The sequence below is a fragment of the Anas platyrhynchos genome, chromosome 25 (assembly GCF_047663525.1).
Source record: "Anas platyrhynchos isolate ZD024472 breed Pekin duck chromosome 25, IASCAAS_PekinDuck_T2T, whole genome shotgun sequence".
NCBI classification, from domain to species: Eukaryota; Metazoa; Chordata; class Aves; order Anseriformes; family Anatidae; genus Anas; species Anas platyrhynchos.
In genome coordinates this window covers 8,238,715-8,261,360 of record NC_092611.1, presented here as the reverse complement: position 1 = coordinate 8,261,360, position 22,646 = coordinate 8,238,715, and the positions used below count along the sequence as shown (strand labels likewise).

General features: G+C 56.3%; 2 protein-coding genes across 6 annotated transcripts in view; one reads left to right on the top strand and one right to left on the bottom strand.

Annotated features, from left to right (window-relative positions):
* The window catches only part of ZBTB16 (zinc finger and BTB domain containing 16), a 91,750-nt gene extending 83,533 nt beyond the window's left edge, over positions 1-8,217 (top strand). For 4 of the 5 annotated variants that reach the window (XM_038167637.2, XM_027444317.3, XM_027444315.3 and 1 more), the window contains exons 6-7: positions 3,579-3,746; positions 4,091-8,217. In XM_038167637.2, the coding sequence (XP_038023565.2) occupies positions 3,579-3,746; positions 4,091-4,320 (398 nt within the window). In that variant the 3' untranslated portion in view covers positions 4,321-8,217. Of the gene's footprint in view, positions 1-1,182; positions 1,472-3,578; positions 3,747-4,090 lie in introns of those variants that run through there. The other variant, XM_027444318.3, reaches the window with a different exon arrangement.
* On the bottom strand, positions 7,994-22,642 carry LOC101802898 (5-hydroxytryptamine receptor 3A). Its single transcript, XM_005030401.4, has 9 exons — positions 19,837-22,642; positions 16,622-16,785; positions 16,497-16,541; positions 15,525-15,634; positions 14,667-14,836; positions 14,371-14,531; positions 13,866-14,076; positions 13,080-13,313; positions 7,994-12,601 (listed from the first exon to the last, which is right to left on the bottom strand). The coding sequence occupies exons 1-9, from the start codon at positions 19,901-19,903 to the stop codon at positions 12,303-12,305; spliced, it is 1,461 nt and encodes a 486-aa protein (XP_005030458.3). The 5' UTR covers positions 19,904-22,642; the 3' UTR covers positions 7,994-12,302.
* Positions 22,643-22,646: the final 4 nt, after the last annotated feature.

Here is a 22,646-nt window from a genome sequence, read left to right as displayed (position 1 = left end):
AAACAAGGTGGAGGGGGGGGGAAAAAAGCCCAGAGTAATAATTTGATCCGTTATAAGGTGACATGTGACCTTCTTAGGGGATGGGCGATCTTACCCCACTTCATCGGCTTAATCGCAGTAGATGCACATAATCAGCTGGTACTCGGCCCTAATGGGATTAGGGTGACCTGTGCTACGTGTATATGGTATTTACATTGCACGCCCACCGAGGTGCTTCTGGGTTAGAGGAGAGCCGGGGTGTGAAACCGTGGATTTGACCGCATTACACGGTGTCCTCAAACCACCTGCCTGAGAGCTGCTGTGCTGCTGACAGCTCCCAGCACCGCGTCCCCAGGTCCTGTAGGGCCACGGTGCCACCCCGCAGGGACCCCGTGGGCAGTCTGTGTCTGCTGGGAGTCGGTGTGGTGTGATTCCGGCTGCAAAACTTCAGTGTAGGAGAAAGCAGCTCTTAGACCGTCAGGCTATCCCGCATAGGAAATGGATGTGAGTTTATTCATCAGGTTGAGAGGCAGGAATGGAAAGCTCAGGTTTGGGAAGCTGCCTAGTGTGGGCCATTTGAGTCTTGGGAAAAGCAGGCACCAAAGAAGGACCTTTCATCCCGTGGTTTCCCCAGTTGTCCCTGCGAGCACCCAGCAAGGGCTGGAGGCTGCAGCCAGCTCCCTCCCCACCAGCCCCTGCAGCAGGTTCTGCGCTCCTGGCTGAAGCTGGGGGCAGGGGGAGGCTCCTGCAGCCCCTTTGCAGCCACAGCTGGGTGCACCAAGCTCTGCAGGGCTCCTGCAGTCCCTGCTTGCTCCATCCCCAGCAAGGAGGCTGCTCATCCCCTCGCTTGCAGCCCAGAGGATGGGTCTGGAGCCTCGCAGAGCCCGGCACGTGCTGCGGCACGGCGCGTTGGCAAGCCCAGAGAGCGCTGACCCCTCGCCCAGCTCCGTGATTAGCGGGATTGTGCCGCGCTGCACGGCAGAGAGCTGGCCTGTAATTTGCAGCCCGGCTATGAATCAGAGCAACTGAAATTGCTTTTTCCAGTGGTGGGGAGGCGGGGATGGTTTGCAGGTGGGTGGAGGAAATGCTCCTCTCCCATCCCTTCCCACACCAGTCGCAGGCTCGTGCTCTGGCTGCAGCGTGGTAGCGGGGGGAGGCGGATGAACATTGTCTGCATCTCTTTTCCTTCCTCTTTTTAACCAGCTTCCAGCGTGCACAGATGCTGGCTGCATGGGGAAGAATCAGGGGAAGGTGTCCCTGTCCTGGGCTGTCGGTGGTGCCTGTTGGCCCTGCACGTGCCCCTGTGTCTGTGCCCCCAACCAGGAAAACCAGAATCACGCCGTGATTACGAGTCCCTTAATGCCACGTGGAAGAGCTATTCATAGCAAGTAATCCACTGACCCGGGCTCCAGGTCGGGCTGTGTGGGTTCTGCCCCAGCCTCCAATTGTTTATTAGCTCTTGGCTAGAAAATAAAAATCCCGGATCACCAGAGCTTTATGATTTATTTATTTTCTGAGGCTCCTTTTGGAGAGGGAGCACGATGCGGAGTCCACAGAGGAGCCTGGGATGTGGTGCCCAGCTCCATGCTGACACCCTCACAGTATCCCGGAGCTGTACAAAAGACAAATTTGGGGTTTTCTTTTCACTGTGGAAAGGACAAGGGTTGCAGCCCTTACAGGTGGTCCCGTTTCTGCTAGCCCCCTTTCTGGTGAGTGGGTCAGGGTGATAGAGGAGGGAGTGCCTGTGTTGTGCCTAAGAAGTTACATGGGCTTCTCTGCTTATTTTTAAACCAAACACTTGCTCTGATTTCCTTGGTGCTGTGGTGCAAACAGTTCCATCTGTCTGCCTCCAGCTCTTGCCTGGAAAATGGGTACAACCAGCATTTCCCCTACCTCTTGCTCTCTGAAACCCCTTTGGCACAGCTTGCATCCCCGCCACCTGCCTTGGACCCAGCAGCAGCCCGTGTGGCTGCTCTCAGCGTAGCATCAGCAGCTGTGCTCAGCCCTGCCGGGTCCCTGCTTTCTGCAGCTGGCCGTACAGTAAGCACTGTGCAGGGCAGGAGTGGTGTGCTACGGCCCCAAAGCCCATGGAACAGGCAAGGGCTCCAGGTAGCGATGTGGAAACGGGGTCACAGGTGCCACAGGCTGGCCAGAGGGGCTCTAATTAGTCCCCTTTGTCCTTCATTCAATGTCAGGCTCATTAAAGACTCTGCAAAGTTAATCAACATGCCACAAATTGGATTTATTTTTTTTTTTTCCCCGCTTCTGCAGCCAGTCCTGAGCTGCTGCAGGGACTTGGGTCCCGTTAACGTCCCCACGTCGAGGTGGCAGCCGGGTGCTCTGCATGTACAGTTTCAGTCGGTCTGGCTCTGGAGATGCCATATTTAAACTCATTTGCCATGCGACCACATTGATAATTAAATTCATGAAGATCCCGTCAAACTAGCTCCCGAGTTTAACACTGCGTTTAAAGTACCAGGGTGCTATAAAGAAGCAGCAGGAGGAAAAAAAAAAAATCACTGCTCCCATCCGTGGCAGGGGCTAAACAAGTGAATCATTCACCTGGCTCCCGTTTGCACATGTTCTCTTAAAAAGTGAGCAAATGGAAGCCCTGCCTGGGCTGACAGGGGCACCCGGCTGTGGCATCAGTGCCTTTCGCTCTGGGAATGAGCAGCCTCATCGAAAACGGAGGCAGTAAGTGAGAATTGGGCAAGGGGAGGTGAAATGCCTCCTCAGCCCCTGGCTTTGTGTCAGGGAGCCCTGAGCTGCTGCTGCTGCAGCCTGCGTGATGTGGCGTGGTGAAAAGATGCACGCTGGTTTTGGGGTTTCAGGGTGGGAGGTGTCACAGCCCCGTGGGCTCGGTGCTGGTTTGTGGCCCTGCACAAAGCACCAGGACGTGTCGGTGCTAGGGCACAGGCAGGGGCTCCCTGCGGCAGCTGCAGGTTTGGTCTTTGGGGCTGGGGAGAGAACAGGCAGAGAGTAAAATATCATTGTAAAGAGGAAGTGAAAGCACAGGCATGTGAGTATATAACTAGAAGGACAATTTATGCCCAGGCACGAGTGCAGTTTGACATGGGGATAATGAAAAAACGTAGGTCATTGTGGATGACTTAAGCCTTCACAGCTGAAGAAAATGTATGAAATGCGAGGAACATTACACGCTTGGCAGCTCTGCACATCTGCAGTAGGACAAGTGAAATACAGTTGGCCATTCTTTACCATAAACTGTGGTTGTAGGATATGCAGCACAGAGAAATTGTAATTACAGTGACAAGACAAATCAGTAATATTTAAATATTCATGAACAAAGTCTTGGACGATCAATCTATCTTTATTGTCCTTGCCTTCACTGCTGTAATAAATAAGTAGCTGGAGCCCTCACCTTTCATTCAAATAATTCGGAGTTTGGTGCTGAACTGAAGTTCATTTATCAGCCGCCCGATCTGGAGGGTGTTAAAAACAGACGTGGCTGGGGGGCCGCTGCGGGCAGGGCTCTGGGCGTGTGGGTGAGGATCTGCACGGGGGCCCGTGGGGTTCGGGGCTGCCCCACACGGCTCCCCAGTGTGGTGTGGGGGGGGCTGATGTGCGTGTGCTTGCAGGCGACCACCCCTACGAGTGCGAGTTCTGCGGCAGCTGCTTTCGGGACGAGAGCACCCTGAAGGGCCACAAGCGCATCCACACCGGGGAGAAGCCCTACGAGTGCAACGGCTGCGGCAAGAAGTTCAGCCTGAAGCACCAGCTGGAGACCCACTACCGGGTGCACACAGGTAGGTGCCGCCCCGGCGCAGGGGGCGCGAGGCTCTCCGGCAAGCCCCAGGCAGCAGGGAGGCAGCCACTGCGCCCGCGGAGCCCGGGCTGGCTGCTGGGGATAATGAATCATTGAATGCGTCAGCGTGTAACTATTGTAAATAGTGGATCAATATTTAGATCACTTTTGCTGTTCATTACTTCATTATTCGCTGTGTCTGTGCACAGAGCGAGTATCGATATCGGGCAGGCTGGGCAGTTAATTACTGCGGTGGAGCGCGGCCCCGAGACCTCACGCGTTACCCAAACGGGGCTCAGCGGCCACCCTGACTGATGCCACCCCTTTGCTCCCCGTGTCCTGCAGGTGAGAAGCCCTTTGAGTGCAAGCTGTGCCACCAGCGCTCCCGGGATTACTCAGCCATGATCAAACACCTTAGGACCCACAACGGCGCTTCCCCGTACCAGTGCACGATCTGCCTGGAGTACTGCCCCAGCCTCTCCGCCATGCAGAAGCACATGAAAGGCCACAAGCCGGAGGAGATCCCCACCGACTGGAGGATAGAGAAGACCTATCTCTACCTCTGCTACGTCTGAGGGACACGGAGGGAACGCGGGGCTGAGTTGCGGAGGACTGGGCAAAAAAAAATGCATCGTCCATGGCCTTTTGTTTCCGTTTTTCGTTTGTTGCTGTTGCTAGAAGGATCCTCTTGCTGGGTTTGCGGCCGGGAAGGCGCTGGCACGCGGCGCTTGCTGTGGGGGTGGCGGGGGGCACACGGCAGCGCTGGGACAGACGGGGACGTGCGAGCTGCCCTTCGCACCCGTGGGCTCTTCCCCTTCCCCACCCCTCCTTCCCAGGGCTCGTGGGCGCAGGGTGAGGGGCCCGTGTCCCCTTCTGCCCTGAATCAGATCCGCTCCTGCGAGCCAGCAGCCAGCCTGCCCTGCTGGAGGTGGTGCCGGGACAGTTGTGAACAAATGGTGCGCTTCGTGCCTCGCCCCCAGATTTTGCATACAACCAGTGGTTTGGGAAGGCTTTAATTTTATTTTTTTTCCCCTCTATCATCACCAGTAACCCCCTTCAGAGGAGCTGCTGCAGACCCGCCTGCTCCAGCCGGTGTCTGCCCTCGGCACCCCGATGTAGGCACAGGTGCTGCCCTCAGCTGCAGGGTGGTGACCCATGGGCTGAGCCCCACTTTCAGCAGCTTTCCTGCCCCCCCCCAAAGCTGCTGCCTCGCAGGGAGGGCACCAGCCTCAACACACAGCCAGCAAAGCATCCGTGCGGGCAGTGCCCTGAGTGGGTGCTGCTCTGCAGGGCACGAGCCCGGAGGAAAGCTCTGGGGCAGTGGGGTGGGGGCCAAGCGTGGGCTGGTGCTGGTGCTTGTGTCCCCCCCAGTAAACGCTGCTGCTGCCTTGTCCAGGGCATAGACACCAGCTGTGGGTGCCGCAGGAGACCACGACCCTCCTCCTGACCAAAGACCTTTCTATGCATTTTGTTTTTCCTTTTCTTCTTTTTTTTTTTTTTGGGGGGGGGGGGGGGGGAAGACGAAGCCTTCAGCGGGAAGATGAAGCCGGGGACTCCAGCGGCTGTGTGCTCGTCCCTGTCCCCGAGGGGAGCTGCAGCTCCTCCCTTCCCCGTGTGCCAGGATGACCCCCGGGATGCCGCTGGTCCCTGGGCGAGGTGACGGTGCCACCAGAGCCCCCAGGCAGCGGGCACTGCGGTGGTGCTGGGGGGGGGGTGGCGTGGAGCTCTGCTCCCACAGGGAAACTCTTTTTCTTTGCATTTCGGGTGTTTGGAACGTGCCAATGCTTTTTTTGCCCAGCCCTCAACTCCTGGAGTCTGTGGAGGAGCGGACGGTAACAGATGGCTTTGCTCTGTGTTTGTTTTTTATTTTTTGCTTTTCGTTTGTTTTTAAAGTTTTTTGACTATTTCTGTGTTTAGCACATTTTACTTGAAATTACCTCGTTTTTTTGTGACCTCATGAGCTTTTATTGATTTTTTGGGGGGCGGGGGGGGCGTTGTTTTAAATGACGGGGCCAGGTAAAGGCCATGTCAGGGGCTGGTGACGTGTGGTGGCAGAGCTGCCAGGGCAGCGGTGGAGGGGATCGTGCGCTGGGTCTGTGTCAGCCACCTCGTGTGCATTATCGTTACCAAAACTGGTATTTTTTTTTGAGTGGCCTGATGGAGCCTGGCTCACCGATTCAGAAAGCTACCTCTTGTGTTCGTTTTTGTTGTGTTCTGATTTTGCAGTGACAGAAGCACAGTTTGCAATATTTGTGTTTTGCTTTGTGATGTCATTTCAGTTTTCATCTCATGCTTTACTTGCAATTGTGTATTTTTTATTTTTTTTTTTTTATAATTTAGCTGCGTTTGTATTAAACGGGGGGCGGGAGGGGGAGGGAAAGAGTTTAGGGAAAGGTTTCTTAGATGGGAGTAAAGGGAAGAGAGCGGGGGTGTCTGTACTGCTGTACCCGGCCCACCCCTGCCCCCTCACTGTTGGGAAACATGAAGGCCTTAAACTGGGGCGGACGCCGTCATGCAACAGCGGAGCGGGGCAGGTCCCGGCCTAGCGCCGAGTTAGTGCTTTGGGAAGGGGAGCGTTAAACTTGAATATGTGACGAGAGCAGTTGAGCGTCGTTCATAATGTGAAAGCCGCCGGCCTGCAGGGCATCGCCGGGGCGAGTGGGGAGCACCAGCAGCGCCGCGGGGCCTGGGGCTGAGGCCGATGCCGTGAGATTTGGGGCGTCCTGCAGCTCACCCCGCTTCTCCTGCGGCCCTGTCCCTCAGCAGGGGTGCAGCTGCTCCCCTCGCCCCGTGATAGTTTTGTAATCCTCGTTAGTCCCTGGGATGTCCCCCTGCCTTCTGTGGCTGTGCCGTGGCGTTGTGTGGCTGCAGCCGGGCGGTGGGGGGGTGGCAGCACCCACGCTGCAGCATCCCCGTGCTCGTGGGGGGTCGGGGGGGCTGTGTGGGAGCACCCGAGCAGCAGCGCTGCCTCCAGCCCCTGCCAGGGGTGTCACTGATCACCCCAGGAGCCTGTGGAGCCACCCCAGGAGCATCACCTCCTGCGCCCGTGTCCGCGCGGCGGCACTTGCGACTGGTGACACCTTTTGCTGCTCCACGCTGAGGAGGAGAAGCAGGGCAGATGCTGATTTAGTACAATCCAGGATGTAATATTTTTTTTTGGAGAATGGCTTGTTTAATCTTTGTGCCTAAAAAAAAAAAAAAAAAAAAATTAAAAAAAAAAAATAACACAACACAGTTCTTTCACATCAACAGTTGCTGCAATTTCTCACAAGTACGTGGTACCTTTTTGCAGTGAATTGGTACTGCCGGCCGTGGGTGTCATGGTACTGCTGAGCACTCAGCTGAGCTCACGTGGCTTTTTTTGCTTTAATGTCCCCTCCCCTCTCGTTGTCCCCCTCCCTCCCTTACCGTAGACGTTGGCATAGCTGGCTTCAGAGCTCAGCACGGTGCGAAGCGTGAGTTTGGAGTCCTGTGAGTTCCCAAAACGAGTGCGACGAGTCACTGGAGGGCTCTGTCCGGTGACAAGTCATCAGGCAGGGCGGTGACGAGGCGGTCCCCCCGCGCTGGAGCCGCTCTCCTCCCGGGGAGCCGGGGAGCGCAGCGCTCCCTGCCCCGCGCCCAGTGCCAGTGTTCGGGTGTGCATCCTAGTATTTGTTCCACATAGTGTTACGTATGCATGATCTAAGGCTACGAAGCCATGGTAAAGCTCCATGACACCTCTCCATATATATATAAGTATATATATGTATATTATAGCACTGAGGACCAACTGCCCTGCTGGACCAAGCAAACTAAGGCTTTCTTTCGTTGCTTGTCTTTTATGTCGTGACAGCCCAAGTGCCAGTCTGATTGCTCTGTATTAAAACTAGTGTTTTGAATTAATTGATGTTATAGTTCCGTCTACCTCAGCACCTCCTGGTAGCCTCATTTTAGAAGGTGCCCAATTTTTTGTTTTTGTTTCTTCAGAGTATTGGTTACTATTTTTTGTACAACTCTGTTTCTGTTTCCTCGCTGTTTGTTTCTTTGCAGTACTGCTTGCGAGTCCTATCTGTTCTCTAGCCACAGATGCAGTTAGCTAAAATTTCCTGAAAAATGAATTAAAAAAAGTCCCGAGTTGTGGTGTCTCCTAGTTGCAGCTCTCCGCATCTGCCTTCATTCTGTGTAGATTCAGATGCATTTCTTTGTAAAACTTCAGTGTTTCTGACAGAGGAAAAAAAAAAGAAAAAAAGAAAAAAAAAAAGGAAGAAAAAATATACTGCTGCAGGTTTTTTTCTCTCCATGTGTCACTAAGTGAAGTTCGTGCCTTCTATAGCAAAGAGAATATTTTTTACATCCTACTAACAGTAGATTTTTTTGTAGTGGACATTTTTTGTATTTTTATTTATAAGTCTCATAAGGAAAATAGCAATGTTCAGTTGTATACCTTGAATCTGCAGTTAGAAGAAACAATAAAGTTAATTCAGTTGTCTCGGCCTGTCGTCTCCTGTTGCTGTTCTCCGCTCAAACGCCACCCTGCTGGGAGGAGGAAGAGGAGGATGAGGAGGATCAGGAGGACGCGGTGACAGTAGCCCCCTCCAGACCAGGGCATGTGCCGTGCTGATGGTATTGGGGTGCCAGCTTGCTGCTCCTGCAGGATGGGTCCCATCCTTAAAATCCTGCTCCCCAGCAGGCTCCTGTTGACTGATGCCATCGTGCTGGTGGGTCTCGGTGAGGATGGGGTGGATGGGGCAGGGGATGAGGAGCACTCACACAGGGGGTCCATCCCTGCACACCTCCTGGCCCAGGCACCACCTCAGGGATGATGGGGGCTGGCAACTGCGAGCAGGGAAGAATTCGTGGCCCGCTCTCGTCCCCATTTCTGGGGCATCTCCAGGGGTAGGGGGATGCCAATGGCCCCATGATGGGGAGGAAATCCCAGTGCTGGGGGTCCAGCACAGTAAGTAGGAGCTGGTGTTTTTGTGAGGATGTGCAGCCTGGAAGATGCTTTTCCATGGAAAATCAAGGTGTGCAGTCATGGGTCTCCAGAATTTCTTTTTCATTAAGAGCCACGAGCTCCTAAAAAGCCTGGTTCTTATTTATGCAGGAGTTCCTTCGTGCTTTGGCATAGAAGAGGGTGCTTATGGTGCCAGAAATTAAACGTGCCTCCTGTTTTAAAGTCCCTTGGCATCCCTGGAGGCCGTTTTATCGTGCACTGTGTGGTGCTTGACAGGGTGATTTGCTGCTGTCCTTTATTTTTTTGTTTAAGGAGAGAAGCAGAGGCATGTACAGCTCTGTGATTTGGGTTCTGAAGGCAGAAGGGGTGCTGCTCCCCATCCCTGCAGTAAGGCTGCCTCTGCCTTGGTGGGATCGTGCACACCCAGCTCCTGCCTGCCCCGGGAAGGGGTGTGCAGGTGGAGAGCTGGGCGCAGGCTCCCCGTGGGGCTGCCTGGATGCTGCCGAGGGAGCATCCAGGAGCAATTCCTGGCAGCCAAGCCGATCCCCAGCTCCCTCCTGGTGCAGGGTGTGTGGGGTGCATGGGGTGCACCCCTCTGGCCCCGCTCGCTGCTGCCAGCACGGGCGCTGCTGCTGCATGCGCGGCTCCCCAGGGAGCTGAGCGAGTTTGCCTCAATGAAAGTGAACTCGTTCATTTAAACCTGACTGTAGAGTAGTCTGGCCCCCCGCTGTGTTAATTATCCTGTAGTTCTAAACTGATTGCTGTACACTAAGCTTAAGCCCTCCTTTATTTATTTACTGACTACATTAACAGCAAAGTCTGCACTCCTTTTATGTCGCTGCAAACTGTACAGCACGCGGCGTGCGGCCAGGCAGGAGCCGGGAGCATCTCCTCCTGCCCTCGGGGAGCCAGGCTGGGACCAGGACGGGGTCACACACTCATCGTGAGCAACTTACGGTGCGGAGACACTTGATGTAACATTTATTTTTTAGGTGATGGGTGGAATGCAGCAGGCTGCTGGGTGCTGGCATCGAGTGCAGGCTCTTACCATGCCCTGGGGACGGGGGAGCCACGTGCCTGCCCCGCAGTCCCCACTGGGGACAGATCTCCAGCTCCCCCAGGACAGCTGTGTCCCATCCCATGCTCCTTGCTCTGCATCGTGCTGCTGCAGGACACAGCCATCCTGTGGGACATTGGGATGGTTTTTTGCCCGTGGAGGTGTCAGAGGTGATGTCCAAGCCTGGGCTCAGGTAACAGCCCCGAGAGCTCCCTCCCAGCACAGCTCATCCCAAGGAGGTTTCGGGCACCTCTGGTTGAGGTGAGGTGTTCCCAGTGACCTGCTCTCTGCACCGTCCCTTGCAAAAGGGAGGGATAAGATTCTGCTGCAGCGTTTGGCCTCATACAAAGGAGTTATTATAACAGGGAAATTGTCATAGGACTGGGCCTTTGTCTGCACATTCACACAGCAGCTGGGAGTGATTATGCTGCAACAATGTTCTGTTCCATCAACATTATGTCCTCATTAAACCTTTATTAGTAGATTAGATTCAGATTTATTGATTTTTTTTTTTTTTTAAGAGGAAAATCCAGGCTTATTTCAGAGAGATGCCTGTAACTTTTCCTGCATGCAGCACTTCCCAAAGCAGCGTGAGGGAAAAGCACTATCTGTAAGGGAAAAAAAAAAAAAACTAGATGCTTCCTCCAGCTCTGGCAGACTCCTTTCCCACGGGGGACCTGTGGAGCAGGTGAGGGTTAGCAGCTCTGCACAGGGTTAGGTCACACGCAGGGCCACGTCACAGGGCTGGGATGGCTGGAAAATGGAGCTCCTGCACTGCTCCCGTGCCCGGATGGCCACTGGGATCCAGCCACCAGCTGGGAGCTGTGGCAGCAGAGGTGAGCCAAGGGATGGCACGGCTCCACGGGGCACGGTGGGGCTGAGGAAGGCGATGTGGTGGCCCTGCCGACCTCAACCCAGGTCCCGTGCGGGCAGGAGGCACCGCGCACCCGGTTCAATGGGCCCATTGGATTTGTCTGTTGGAGCGTTTGATGTTACATGAAGGCGGCTCATTCCAGAGGGTGTTAATTGCCCGCTGCACTGATCAGGTCTGTAGCACCATCGATCTCAGTAGGATCAATGGGCTGATTTAGTGTCTCACGAACTCTTTAACTGGACACCTCATCAATAGACAGCCACTTACAGACCATCAGCACATTAGCGCGGGCCAGCGCTGCCAGGAGCCCGCGCCACCCGTCCTGCAGCCCTCCTGTCACTCAGCAGGGAGTTTTCCTGCAGGTGAAGGCTTGGGAGGGTGTCAGGCCTTTGGATCATGCTTGGTGGGCTTGGGAGCAGGCACAGGAGAGCCGGACCCCGCGATCTCTCTGTCTGCCCTGCTGCCTACGGTCTCCATCCCTGCTGCACACAGAGGAGCCACCAGAGCGAACAGGACGGGGCCTCCCTTCATCTCCAACCTTCCTGAGGATGGTGCCCGCACTGGGTGCGCAGGTAAGTACCAGTGTGGAGCGCACACCCCCGCCTGCATGGGGTCTCAGCCAAGTGTGGTAGGGCTGGGAACCACCCCGCAAATGCCATCGGTATCGCTTTTTCTCTCAGTGCTTGTCACAACTGCCTGACGCTCCCAGCTTGGAAACAAACGTAGGTACCACGTTGGGCAGATCGTCTCCTTCCAGTTTTGGCTCAAATCCCAGTCCTGCTGCTCTCAGCTACAGGAGGAGCTTTTCTCTCCTGTTAGATGGCAGCTTTATGCCTCTGCCCTGGCAGAGGTGCACAGAGGGAGTATATTTACTTATATTTACTTAGGGCAGCTGTGGAAGCCTGCGGGAGCAGAGGACCAGGGTGGGTAACCCCCTTGGTCTCTTCCAGCACCGCATTCCTATGGAGATGGTCCCATTTGCACTTTTTGTGCTCTTTGGGTTCACTCTTTGGGTTCACTCTTTGGGTTCACTGTCCCTGTTCTGCCAGTTCTCCCCCAGTCCCTGTACTGCTGGGCAGGAATGTTGGGGGGGGCTCTGCCAGTCAAGCATGCAAAACACTCGGGTGGGGGCCAAAAGAACCATGCAGAGCCGGGTGAGCAATAAAACGGAGAGTGGGGACCCCCCCAGTGCGTTGTGCAGGGCGGTGAAGCGTGAAACGAGGGGCTGGGGGGGCTGGGAAGGAGCCAGGGGGGCAGCAGGAAAAAACCCTGGGGAAGGGCTCAAGGAGGAGAGACCCCCCCAAGGCTCCAGGTGGGTGCCCTCGGAGCAGGATGCGCACGGAGCCCCGGGCCCTTCGCAGCGGAGAGGGGCCGGGGGGGGGGTCCGGGGGGAGCCCGGGCAGGAGCCGCCGCCGCTGCCGCCGGGGTGGGCGCCGCTGTCCGCGGTGCTGAAGCCGGGGAGGAGCGGGGCCGGCGGGGAGGGGGCAGCGCCGCGACCCTGCCCCATTTCGGGGAGCTCGAGGGGCTGCCGGGGGGGCTGCGGGGCAGGGATGGAGGAGCCGGGGTTGGGATGGTGAGAGCCGTGAGAGATGCCTCAAGCCCTCGGCTGCTGCTGCTGCTGCTCCGGAGCTGCCGGGGGGGGACCAGCAGCAAAGCATCCGAGGTCCCTGCCTCGCCTGCCCCGAGAGGCAGCTCAGGCGTACTGCCACACCGACCAGAGAGCGCCCAGCGTGATGGTGTAGGCCAGGACGGCCAGCAGGTATGCTCGGAAGAGCAGGACATCCAGCACGTAGCCCACCTGCAGCCACTCGCGGGCGACGTCGCGAAATTCATCCCGCTTCTCGAGGAACTGGCGGATGGTGGAGATCTCGTGCAGGATGCTGGGCATGAGCGGAGAGCCCTCTGCCACAGAGCCAAAGGCAGGAGCGGGCCTCGTGCCCCCTGCCACCTCACGCTCCCGGGGGTCCTCGCAGCCGTAGTGGTTCAGCTTGGCTGCAGGATCAAGAGAGGTAAGCGAGAAAAATCTCCTTAGGCACAGAGCTGGGATTTGTGTGTGTGATCTGGACATCCGTATTGCCATGCATAAGCTGCAGTGAGTCACAGCCCTGCTCTCCGCTCCCCAGGCTGCTGGCAGTGCTGCTCATGGAGCCCTGGCTTGCAAAGAAGTATGGAAAATAAAAGGGTTGTGCTTGGCTTGGAAGGAGAGAAGGCTCCTGCCTGGCTGATATTTACTGTGCCAGGACAGGGTGCCATGCTCTAGAACAGGCCCGGTTTGTAAAATTCAGTTTTCTGCTGAATTCCGGGTGTCTGCTGCTGCTGCTCAGAGCTCCAATGGAGAAGGTGAGAGCTAATTGGAAAGGTGAACATGTTGGTAGTTCTGATATTATGTCCTTAGACTAGATTTGGGCTTAGAGCTGCGTGAGGCCAGGTCCCCTTCTCCTCCTGCAGGAGCTCTGTCTCCAGCCCTTACCTGTGCTGTCGTTGTTCTCCACATGCCTGGAGATGTCTGAGCTCTGCGCCCTGCTTTGGCTGAGTTTCTTCCTGTCCCGGATGCAGAGCAGGACAGCGGCACGCTCCAGCAGCAAGTGCTTCACCCAGCTGGGAACGTGGGGCTGCAGGTCTTGATTGTGGATCAGGCGCACGATGAGGATGGTCTCCGTGAGGCTGATGACAAGCAGTGCCATGCACACCACAAAATAGATGCCTGCGGAGATGCCAGCAAGGTGAGTGGCCTGCGATGGCCAGCACAGGTTTTAGATTGATGCACAGAGCAGGGAGGTCCTGAGTGAATTCCCCCTGCCCGCCCCTCTCTGCACAGAGCTGCAGTTCCTGCTGCTCCAGGCCGTGACTGCTGCCCAGTTTCTTTGTGGATCACCCCACCCAGTCAGCAGGAAGCTTTTTCTGCTCCCTGCACTGCTCTGATGGGGCCTTCTCATGCACCTAGAGCTCCAGTGCAGCTCTCAGCCACATGTGACTGCCATCTCGACACCCCAAGCCCTGAGCTCCTTTTACAGCCCCCAGTTTTGTAGCTCCCCTTCTTGCTCCTCTCGTTCTGGTAACGTTTCTCTGCTGGAGCTGAACCACCTCCCCCTTAATTCCTCAGCATCCTGGTCCCAGAGGGACAGGTTTAACCCATTTCTGGGCACTGTCCTGGCTCGGTGGCAGTGCGGGGGATGAATGCTAGGCTCCCACCACGTAAACCCAGTGTGAAGAGCTCTTGTCCCGCTGCCAGCTGGGACTGGTAGCACTGCTGTACCTATCAGCGGGGTGCCAACAGCCGTAGCAGGAAGTGTGTCAGATACAATGATTAGGAAAACTGAGTAGCCCAGCAGGAGTGTGATCTTGAAAGAGACTCTCTCGCCACTGTTGGGAGGCAGGTAGAAGCCCACGATGTCCATCACCATCAGGAAGATGCTGGGGAGCAGCAGGCTGACAGTATAGAAGAGGGGACGTCTCCTGATAACTACCTGCCAGGACAGAAGGGAAGACAGGAAAGATTCGGTGAAGGCGAGAGCCCTGCTTGAAAGGAGAGCTTGAGCTGGTGTGGGTCTCCTCGAAAGCAGGTGAGGGTGGTGGGCTGCACCGACAGGACCCTCAGCACCAGGAGAGGTGCCAGTGGCAGGGGATGCAACAGCACAGAAGCAGGGGAGCGGCTCGGTTATGAAGGAAGGGGACTGGGGGGCAAAGCCCTGCCCTGCTTTGGCCTCATCCTTGCGAAGATCAGAGGCCAAAGCAGGGCACAGGGTGGCGAGGTCCCTTACGTAGAACTTCATCTCGGCGTAGCTGTCGCTGCTCTTGACGCTGAACTCCTGGAAGTGGCTGAGCACGTAGAGCAGCTCCCACTCGCCCTGGTTCATGAAGATGCTCCGGTCGAATTTCACCAGCTCCGGGGTCCGCCAGAGCGAGAGGTTGATGTCTCGGACTGCAAGAGGTGGGGACGGAGCTGCCGGGTGCCCGTGCCCGTGCCCGTGCCCGGTCGCGGCGCATTCCCGAGCCGCTGGGGCCACCTAGAGGGGGCCGCGTCCCCTGCACCGAGCCCCCCCGGGCCGGCACTCACTGTTGTGCAGCCAGCTGGTGAAGGTGAGAGAGCAGTTCTGGACGTCGAAGGGGAAATTGTAGATATCCAGGCTGCAGGCGGTCACCACCTGGATGGGCTTCAGGTTCTGCACCTCCCCGTGGTGGCGGACATAGACGTAGGGGACATCAGGGGACTTGCCAACGTCCACGCTGGAGGGCACAGGGACAGAGAGCCAGGGTAGGGAGCGCTTTGGGGAGCACCGTGAGCAGAGTGGGCTCCTCCTGGGAAGCTGCGTTTGGGATGGGGGCTGCCCAGCGTGAGAACTGGGACCTTACCTTGCTGTTCTGCCAACCTGCTTTTTGGGGAATAAGGGGGGCTGGAGGGGAAGGGCCAGGGCACGAGCACGCCACCCCCACGTCGGCACTGCTGCCCCGTGTCATTGCCGTGTTCCCCGTGCTGCTGCCCTCTCCTAGTGCAGCCCAGGGACCATTTGTGGCTTTGCTTCGCAGAGGTCTCTGCAGCACGAGATGGGAACACCTTAAATCCCAGCAGAAGTGGGGGCGGGGAAGGACAATGGCTGGCTTTGCAGGAAGGGCTGGCAGCTCTGCAGCTGCCCTTGCATTGTGCCTTCTTAACAAAGCCTTTCTCCAAATATCTGGATTCCACCCCCCCCCCAGCACAGTGCGGGTAATTACAAATGTTTGTGGTTAGCCAGCATTGGAAATGTCCCAACTGCCAAGCCGTTTCCCCATCTGCAGCTCACCGGATACGGGGGCACTGCCAGTTCTGTGCGGGGAATGCAGAGCGAGGCACAGCACGCGTGCTCACGGGGCTGAGCCACCCTGCTCTCTTTTGGGGTCCCCTGCGATGGGGTTCGGAGAGCTGCACTGCACTCACAACTCGTTGATGAGGATGTCGGGCACCCAGATGCTCTCGGCGGGGAGCGATATCTGTGTGATGTTGTCAAAGCACGCCGGGTCCCACTGGAGGAACTCATCTGTCCAGTGCTGCAGGGACAAAGCAGAAGGGAACTTGGTGGTGGGTTCAGTCCTAGCCCCACCAAAACCCAAACCTAGTAGCCTGGCATGGGAATGTGCTAAATGCCATGTGAGAGAGGCAGGGAAGCCCATCTCCTCAGCCACCCAGCAGTGAGAAGCAGGAAGCATGAAAGCTGTGCCTTTAGGCTCTCGATTCCTGCCCTGCAGAGGTCTCGTTATCACAGGAGATAACCTCTCTGCGCTGAGCCGGGATGCGATCACTCAGGCACATGCACATGGAGATGCCTTTACCTGCCACGGGTGCTGGCTGTCACAGGGAGACAGCGCTGTCCCCAACAGCATCTCCCATCAGCACAGAAATGCCTGTCCTGACCTTCCTGAAACCACCTGGTTCCGCCTGTGTCCAGGAATTCTGTGGTTTGTGGGTGAATTTGAGGGTGAATTTGAGGGTGAATTCATTGAGTGATAACTGAGCACTCACAGGGAACTGAAACCACCGAGGTGAGCGAGCAGCTGAGCAGACAAGGGAGCTGCTTTAGGGCGAAGAGGGGAAGGAAGGGGCAAGCTGTGTGCATGCAAGGGAGATTTTCTTCTGTGCTGAGGTCAGTGCTCCACGGCTTTCTTGCATTCCTGCACCCAAGGCAGCCAAAGGTGCCACCACACCAGGCTTTTTCTCCAGGGCTAGAAACTGGGGTGTTAAGGTAGGCAAACATCAGGGCTGGGTGACAGCAGCCTGCCTTCCCCTGTGACAATCCAGGACAATCGTGTCCTGCTGGGAGGCAGCCAGCCCAGTCACCACCGGTGCTCCAGCCTCGGGAGCAGCAGCCAGGGCCCAGAGAGAGGGGATTTGGCACAGGTCTCCTCGGCTCACCTGTCTGTACCAGATGTAGGTGGTCAGCACCTGGTTTTTCTCATCCTGTGGGAAGAAGAGGGCACAGGGTTGGCACAGGGTGACCCCCCCACCTGGTGGTGGAGCAGTGAGAGCAGTGGACTCACCACGCTGAGGATGGCGTACACCATCACGTCGATGGCCACGGTGGTGGTGGTGCGCCAGTCCCGCACGGGCCGGGTGCTCTTCTTGTAGTGTGCCAGCAGCGAGTCGGACAGACGGAGCAGGGCTGGCGTGTCGGGGTCTGGCACCCCGCTCGCCTTCGGGGTACCTGCCAGGGCAGGGAAACAAGAATGCCAGCATCTTTGAAACCTCATCTACTGTTTTATTCGGGTCTTCTGCTAACTGCGTGGATGGCTCTGTGACTTTCCCTGGACACTTTTTGGGTCTCGGGTGGCTGGGTAACACCTGAAGGCTGCCGTCTGCCTCTGCTCTGGGAGCAACATCAGGACAGCTGGGCAGCCACTGCGGGGAAGCTGCAAGGGAGTCAGTGCCCCGAGCAAAGTTTTCCAACTCCCACTATTTTGAGAGGCATCTCTTCTTTGCTATCAAGGTGAAGGCTGAGGTTAAAGATGAATCAAAATGTTAAATTTGTGTACTAGGTAATGAAAAGGACTAAAATCTGTCTACATGAGGAAAAAAAATGTTACCCACGTTAATCCTGGGGGCTGTGCCACCAGGCTTTGGATCCAGGCCCCCAAGTGCTTTGTATGGAGCAAACACTTCCAAGCGCTGCTGGCCAACGTTGCCGTAGTCAGAGCCTCTCTTGGAAAGCGACGGCAGGACAGCTGGGTTTTTTGGCTATTGGTCAAATATCTGTTCCTTATCCCATCTTTGCTGCTCCAGTGCATTCACGCAATGCCGGCAAGGTCTGTACCACTCCTCCATCATTTGTGGCTCTGAATGGCGCTGTGTGAAGGCTGAGGAGCCCGGCTAGCTGACAGCGCATCCTTCTCCGCATTCAGATTTCGTCCCCTCGCAGCGCACGTGGCAGCTGGATGCTCCCCGTTCCCCACCCATCTGCTCGGCGCCCACAAAAGGAGGAGGTGCAGGCCGAGATTTTCCTTTCAGCCCAGTGAGCAGGGCGTGTGTGATTAGCAAGGAGCGAGGGCCCTGCCACCAGCTGGGACAGCCGAGCCTCTGCGCCTTTGTGGCCCAGCACCGCGTGCGGTCCCAGGAAGGGACCTGGCACCCCTGTCCTAGAGCTCTCCTCCTGCCCTGCTCTGCTCAGAGAGGCCAGGGCAGCACTGTGGGGTTTGTGGTGAGTTGCACGAGGGAAATGCTCCCCTTTCTGGTGGGCTGTGTGATAGAAATAACACCAAAATCAGCCCCTCAGCAGCAGCTCCAGGAGGAGGCTGCCGATGGGCAGCTGCGGTCACCGCTCTGCGGGCTGTATGAGCTGAAGCTGGGGCAGGACGAGCAGGACTGGGGTGTGCAGGCAGTGCTGATGGCTTCCTGAGGGAACAATCCCTCTGCTGGGAGCACTGGCTGCATTGCAAATTGCTGCCAGCACCCCAGTCCTCGCTGCAAGGCTTTGCAGCGCTTGCAGCTTTGATCTGCAGCACCCGAGCCTGCTCCGCACGTCACCGAAGGCACTAATTGGAATAGATCTGCAGGAACTTGGGGAAAAGCTGCCTGGAAGGAAACTTTAATCTTTCTTTGCGACTGAAAAAAAAACACATTAGCCGTGACCCCTCCAACTTTGCATGGGATCTATAATGCCTCCGAGCTGGTGGGGCTCACAACCCTCATCCAGCCAAGGGAGGAGATGGGGAGGGGGGGCGAGACGGAGCAATTAGGGCAATAGGAGGAAAACAGGCACTGCTGTAATTGCACCAGCGGCTATGGCCAAGTGGCCTCGAGCACTGCAGCTGCTTGCAGCTGGCTCGCCACATTTGCCTTCAGACCTGTGCTGCCGAGCTCAGTGCCTGGGAAAACTCACTTTGGAGGGAGAGGACGTGGCTGGGTTCACACCAGGCATCCTGATCTTCCCAGCAGCTGCCCCACGAACCTGTCTTGCACACGTGCTGGCTCCAAGGGTCTGCCTGGCCCAAATCTGTGCTTCTCTGTGGCTTCGCCTGCCATGCTGCAGGTAAGTGGGACGTGTTCGCTGCTTTCTGTCCTTTCTCCTAAGCTAAGGCTAATTCTTGTCTTTGGTGAGTGGTGTGAAATGAAATAGCTCAAAAACTGACAAACTAAAATATCAGAAAGCCTCCAGCCAACTATCTGTTGCCTTGCAATATTCTGTGGCCAAGCATTGAAACATTGCAATGCAATCAGCACCAACTGTGAACTATCATTCAAAAAATACCCAATTGTAGGATTATTTTTTTTAAGTACAAACATGTTGTCCTAGCTTTTTCCTCTCTCAGCTGAAATAAGACAAAATCAACACATGCTCCCGAAATCACTTGCACGGCCCGTGTCTTCACCCTGTATGGGCTTGCTTTGGCTTCTCAGAATAAAGAATATCGGCCAAAAACGCCACCCCCTGTGGCGCCACCCACCCTCGGTGGCTCCCCGGCTGCTTCTTCCTCCTGCTCCTCCCCTGCCAGTCCTTGGGCAAGGCTCTGGGCTCAGAAAGGGACAAGCCCCTGGTGGAAGGGACGAGCTCGCTGACCGAAGCCTTTCCCGAGTTATAAACCTGCTGAGAACTTTCACGTGTGTTGGTACAAAACAGCACAGTAATTTATTTTTTTACTCTTTCTCAAAAAAAAGTTAAACAAGAAAAAATAAGATCTGCTTATTAGTATTTCGGCAGTTATTTTTCCACTGTGGGGAGCTAAGGTTACAGAGCGCAGCCACAGCATCGCTTCTGCATGCTGCCGTCCCCAAAATCCCATTCCACATTACGAGTAATGAAACGGTATCAAAGAAATACATCTCTCTGGTGAGGGGCTTGGGCAACAGGTCCCAAACTGGGGGCTGCGGGCAGATGGACAGGAGCTCGTTCTGCTTCTGTTTTCTCTCTTGTTCCTCAGGACTCACTCTGAACACTTTCAAAGTTCCTTGAAGCCTCACACCAATGAGCCCAACATTTGGATCTGGGTTAAAATACGCTGTTACCTCCCTCTCCTCACCGCCCGTGCCCCCAGAACTTGCTCAGGTGTGCAGCGCCTCGAAGAGCTTTCCAAGAGGTCACCATGCAGATTTTCAATGATATTAATCTCTCTTTTTAAAAAATAATGAATTAATTAATTAACTAGGGTTTGCATGCTATAGAGAGCTGCTGGTTTTTATTCAGGTACACCAACATGCCTTTAGCTACCAGAAAATAGCTCCTTCGCCCCCACCCTGCCAGACTTCCCCATGATGTCCTTACCTGTGTCCTGCAGCATCGACACCAGGGGCAGCAGGGACAGGAGCGCCGTGAGAGCCACCAGCACCATAGCTCTGGTGCCGCAGGTCTCCCGGCTCCCTTCCCCAGCCCGAGCTCTCCGCTCTCCTCTGCAGATAAGTGAACCTAATCAGGGAAGCAGGCAGCACTTTTTGCTTGCTTTCCCCCAGCCGTCAGGTTTTGGAAAATGCGTAATTAATCTTGCAATCAGCCTCCTCTGCTGCATCAAGTTTCAGGCAGGGAGGAGGAAGGAGGAGGCCACCCACCCCATGGGCTGTCACGCTGGTGCTGGGCGAATGCGCAGCGCCTGAGCCCCCGGCTCCCCCGGCCCCCTGCCCGGGCACAGCGCTGCGGGGAGGGCTCCCTTTCTGGGAGGGGCAGCGTCTGGATGCTGACATTGCAGCGTGGTTGGGATAACGCTGCCCATACCCTGCTGGTGTGCTGGGTGACAACAGAGAGAGGTTTTCCAAGGGAAACTTCATGACCGCACCGCCACAGGTGCCTGGTTCTTGTTGGGCCGATGAGTTAGCATCCACCTCAATGGCTTTGTGTGCAGGTTTGAGCAGTCCCCAGCTAACAAACCCCCTAGTGAGATCCAGCAGCAAGGAAGTGAGAGCTCTGGAGATGCTCTGAGCAGCACAGGGAGAAGCTGTAAATGCAGGAGAGGAGCAAGGAACAAGCGCTCGGTGCTGGGCAAGGCTGGGGACAGGCTTTCCCCAAAGCCTTGCAGGCAGCACGGCAGCCCAGCTTCCCCAGAAGCTTCCCTGTACTGGGAGTCATGGTGAAGTAGACAGGCAGGGATCAGAGCCCTTGGCTGTGGCACGGAGCAAATTGCATCAGATGGCAGCATGGAGTCACTTAAACGAGATAAGAATTAGTGCACGGCCCTGATGAACTCCCCCTTGGCTGCCAATAGCGGTGTCAGGGAAAGAGAGAGTGCAAAGCTGGGGCTAATTTGATTTCTCAGCTCTGTTAGCGGATGGTAAGTCACCTCCCGGGGAGCGCAGACAGCTCGGAGCTGTTTGCTGTTATTGAATCTGGATAATAAAAATCACGGGCAGTGCCGCGGCGGCGCTGGGGACCGTGCCCTGCGCCGCGGTGCCGGGGAGCGCGCCGAGCCCCGCTGCCACCATGCTGCCTCCAGCCACCAGCACCTGCAGCGGGCAGGCACGGGGCATCACCGTGCCATCCAGGATCCAGCTGAGGGGCTGAGCAGGGCATTAGGATCCGGGGCGAAGCGGGACAGTAGGGTCCAGGGCAAGGACTGCTGAACCACAGCCTCCGCGGCAGCGTCATTAACTCCGAATCTCCTCCCTTGGGTTTTATGTCTTCATCTTAAAGAGATTTTAATGTAGTTCCTATCAGCCCTCCTGTTATCGGATATCTAATTAGTGTGATCTATTATGGCCTTGTATTACGCGCGCGCACACACAGTCTGCGCGTCGGGGGCTCTTACGGGACTTTTTGTGGGATGTCTGATATAAATTGGCAGTATCCAGATCAGATTTACTTTCTGAAATGGTATAATGGGATTTTATTAGCTCTGTAATCTGCTGCACAGTAATTGCTTTTCTGAGAATCGAAGCACTTGGCATCCGGAGCTTCCGAAGGGCTCAGCCCAGCTCCCCGTGCCTGTAGCTGCTGCCTCAGAGCCAGCAGCGTCTGAGCGGCCCCGCAGCGCCCTGCGGCCCCCCCCAGGGTGGTGGTCGGGAGCATTGCTGGGCCAGGCAGAGGGGTGTTGGTGCTTCCAGTCTTTCCCAGTGTTTGATGAGTTTTTAACCACGTAATGCCAAACTGGTCCTGGACAGGCACAAAGCCTCCCCGAGGGTCCTGCTTGCAGCCTGCCCAGTTTGGCTCAGCCGGTGATGCCATGCCATACGCTCCCCTGCTCTGCCTGCGGACAGCATAACTTGCATTTTTATTTGTTTTTACTTGTTTTTAAGCACGTATCAGCTCCGCTGGCTCCATGCAGTTGCAGAAATGCAGCCAGGTTGTCTATCAGGAGGCACCAGCCATGGGTAAGGAGGCTTTCCCCAGCAGCAGATGCTTCTCGGAAGGATCCTGCAGCAGCCGGGCTCATCTGCAGTGAGCACGGCATCGACCTGGGCTGGGCAGCACTGCCAGGGGAGCCACAGCTGGTGGTGACCTCAGAGCAGGGGAACCCGTGGGGCAGGGGCTTATGCACGAGGCTCCGGTGCTGTGCACAGTGCGGTGGGATGAGCGATGCTCTGCATCCTCCCCATCACACTGATCTGCCCCTACCAGCAGTGTAACTGGAGCCCACACCTGTGTTATTCCTGCAGCAGTGCCGGCTAAAACAGAGCCTGTGCCATGGGGTTCAGCTGCTGAGATGCTGCAGGGGGTGGCCGGGGCTCTGAGACCTCCGGAGCCAGGAGCCGGCTGCGTGTCGTAGCCAGGATGGGGACGACCGCAGTGGCTGAGCCCAGGGCAGCAGAGCAGGAGCAGGCAGGCGGTTACAAACGAGGCGATGGCAGAGCGGTGCTTTGTAAACTGCAGAGCACAGGGCCATTTCTTGCTTATATGGAGACAGCTTCCCATAAAAGCTAATAGGTTTTTGAAGGATACCAAGCACGGAGGGATCTGTTGTCTCTGCGAGGCCGTTAGTTTAGCTCAGGGAGCAAACCGACATCCGCAGAGCCTGGAGGGTTGTGGCTCCCTGACCCATGGCCCCAGACATGGCCAAGTGGTGCTGGAGAGCTTCAGAGCCTCCAAACCAGCCCCGTGTCACCGGGTGCCAGAGAGTGCCCGTCACGGAGCCCCACACACCCCGAGCT

Bases quoted from the DNA above. Each gene is read 5' to 3' on its own strand.
- LOC101802898 (XM_005030401.4), bottom strand. From the start codon at position 19,903: ATGGTGCTGGTGGCTCTCACGGCGCTCCTGTCCCTGCTGCCCCTGGTG. The intron at 16,542-16,621 runs GTGAGTCCACTG...TTCTTCCCACAG, and splicing joins TGTACGCCATCCTCAGCGTG to GATGAGAAAAACCAGGTGCT. The intron at 15,635-16,496 runs GTGAGCCGAGGA...TTGTCCCTGCAG, and splicing joins CCTACATCTGGTACAGACAG to CACTGGACAGATGAGTTCCT.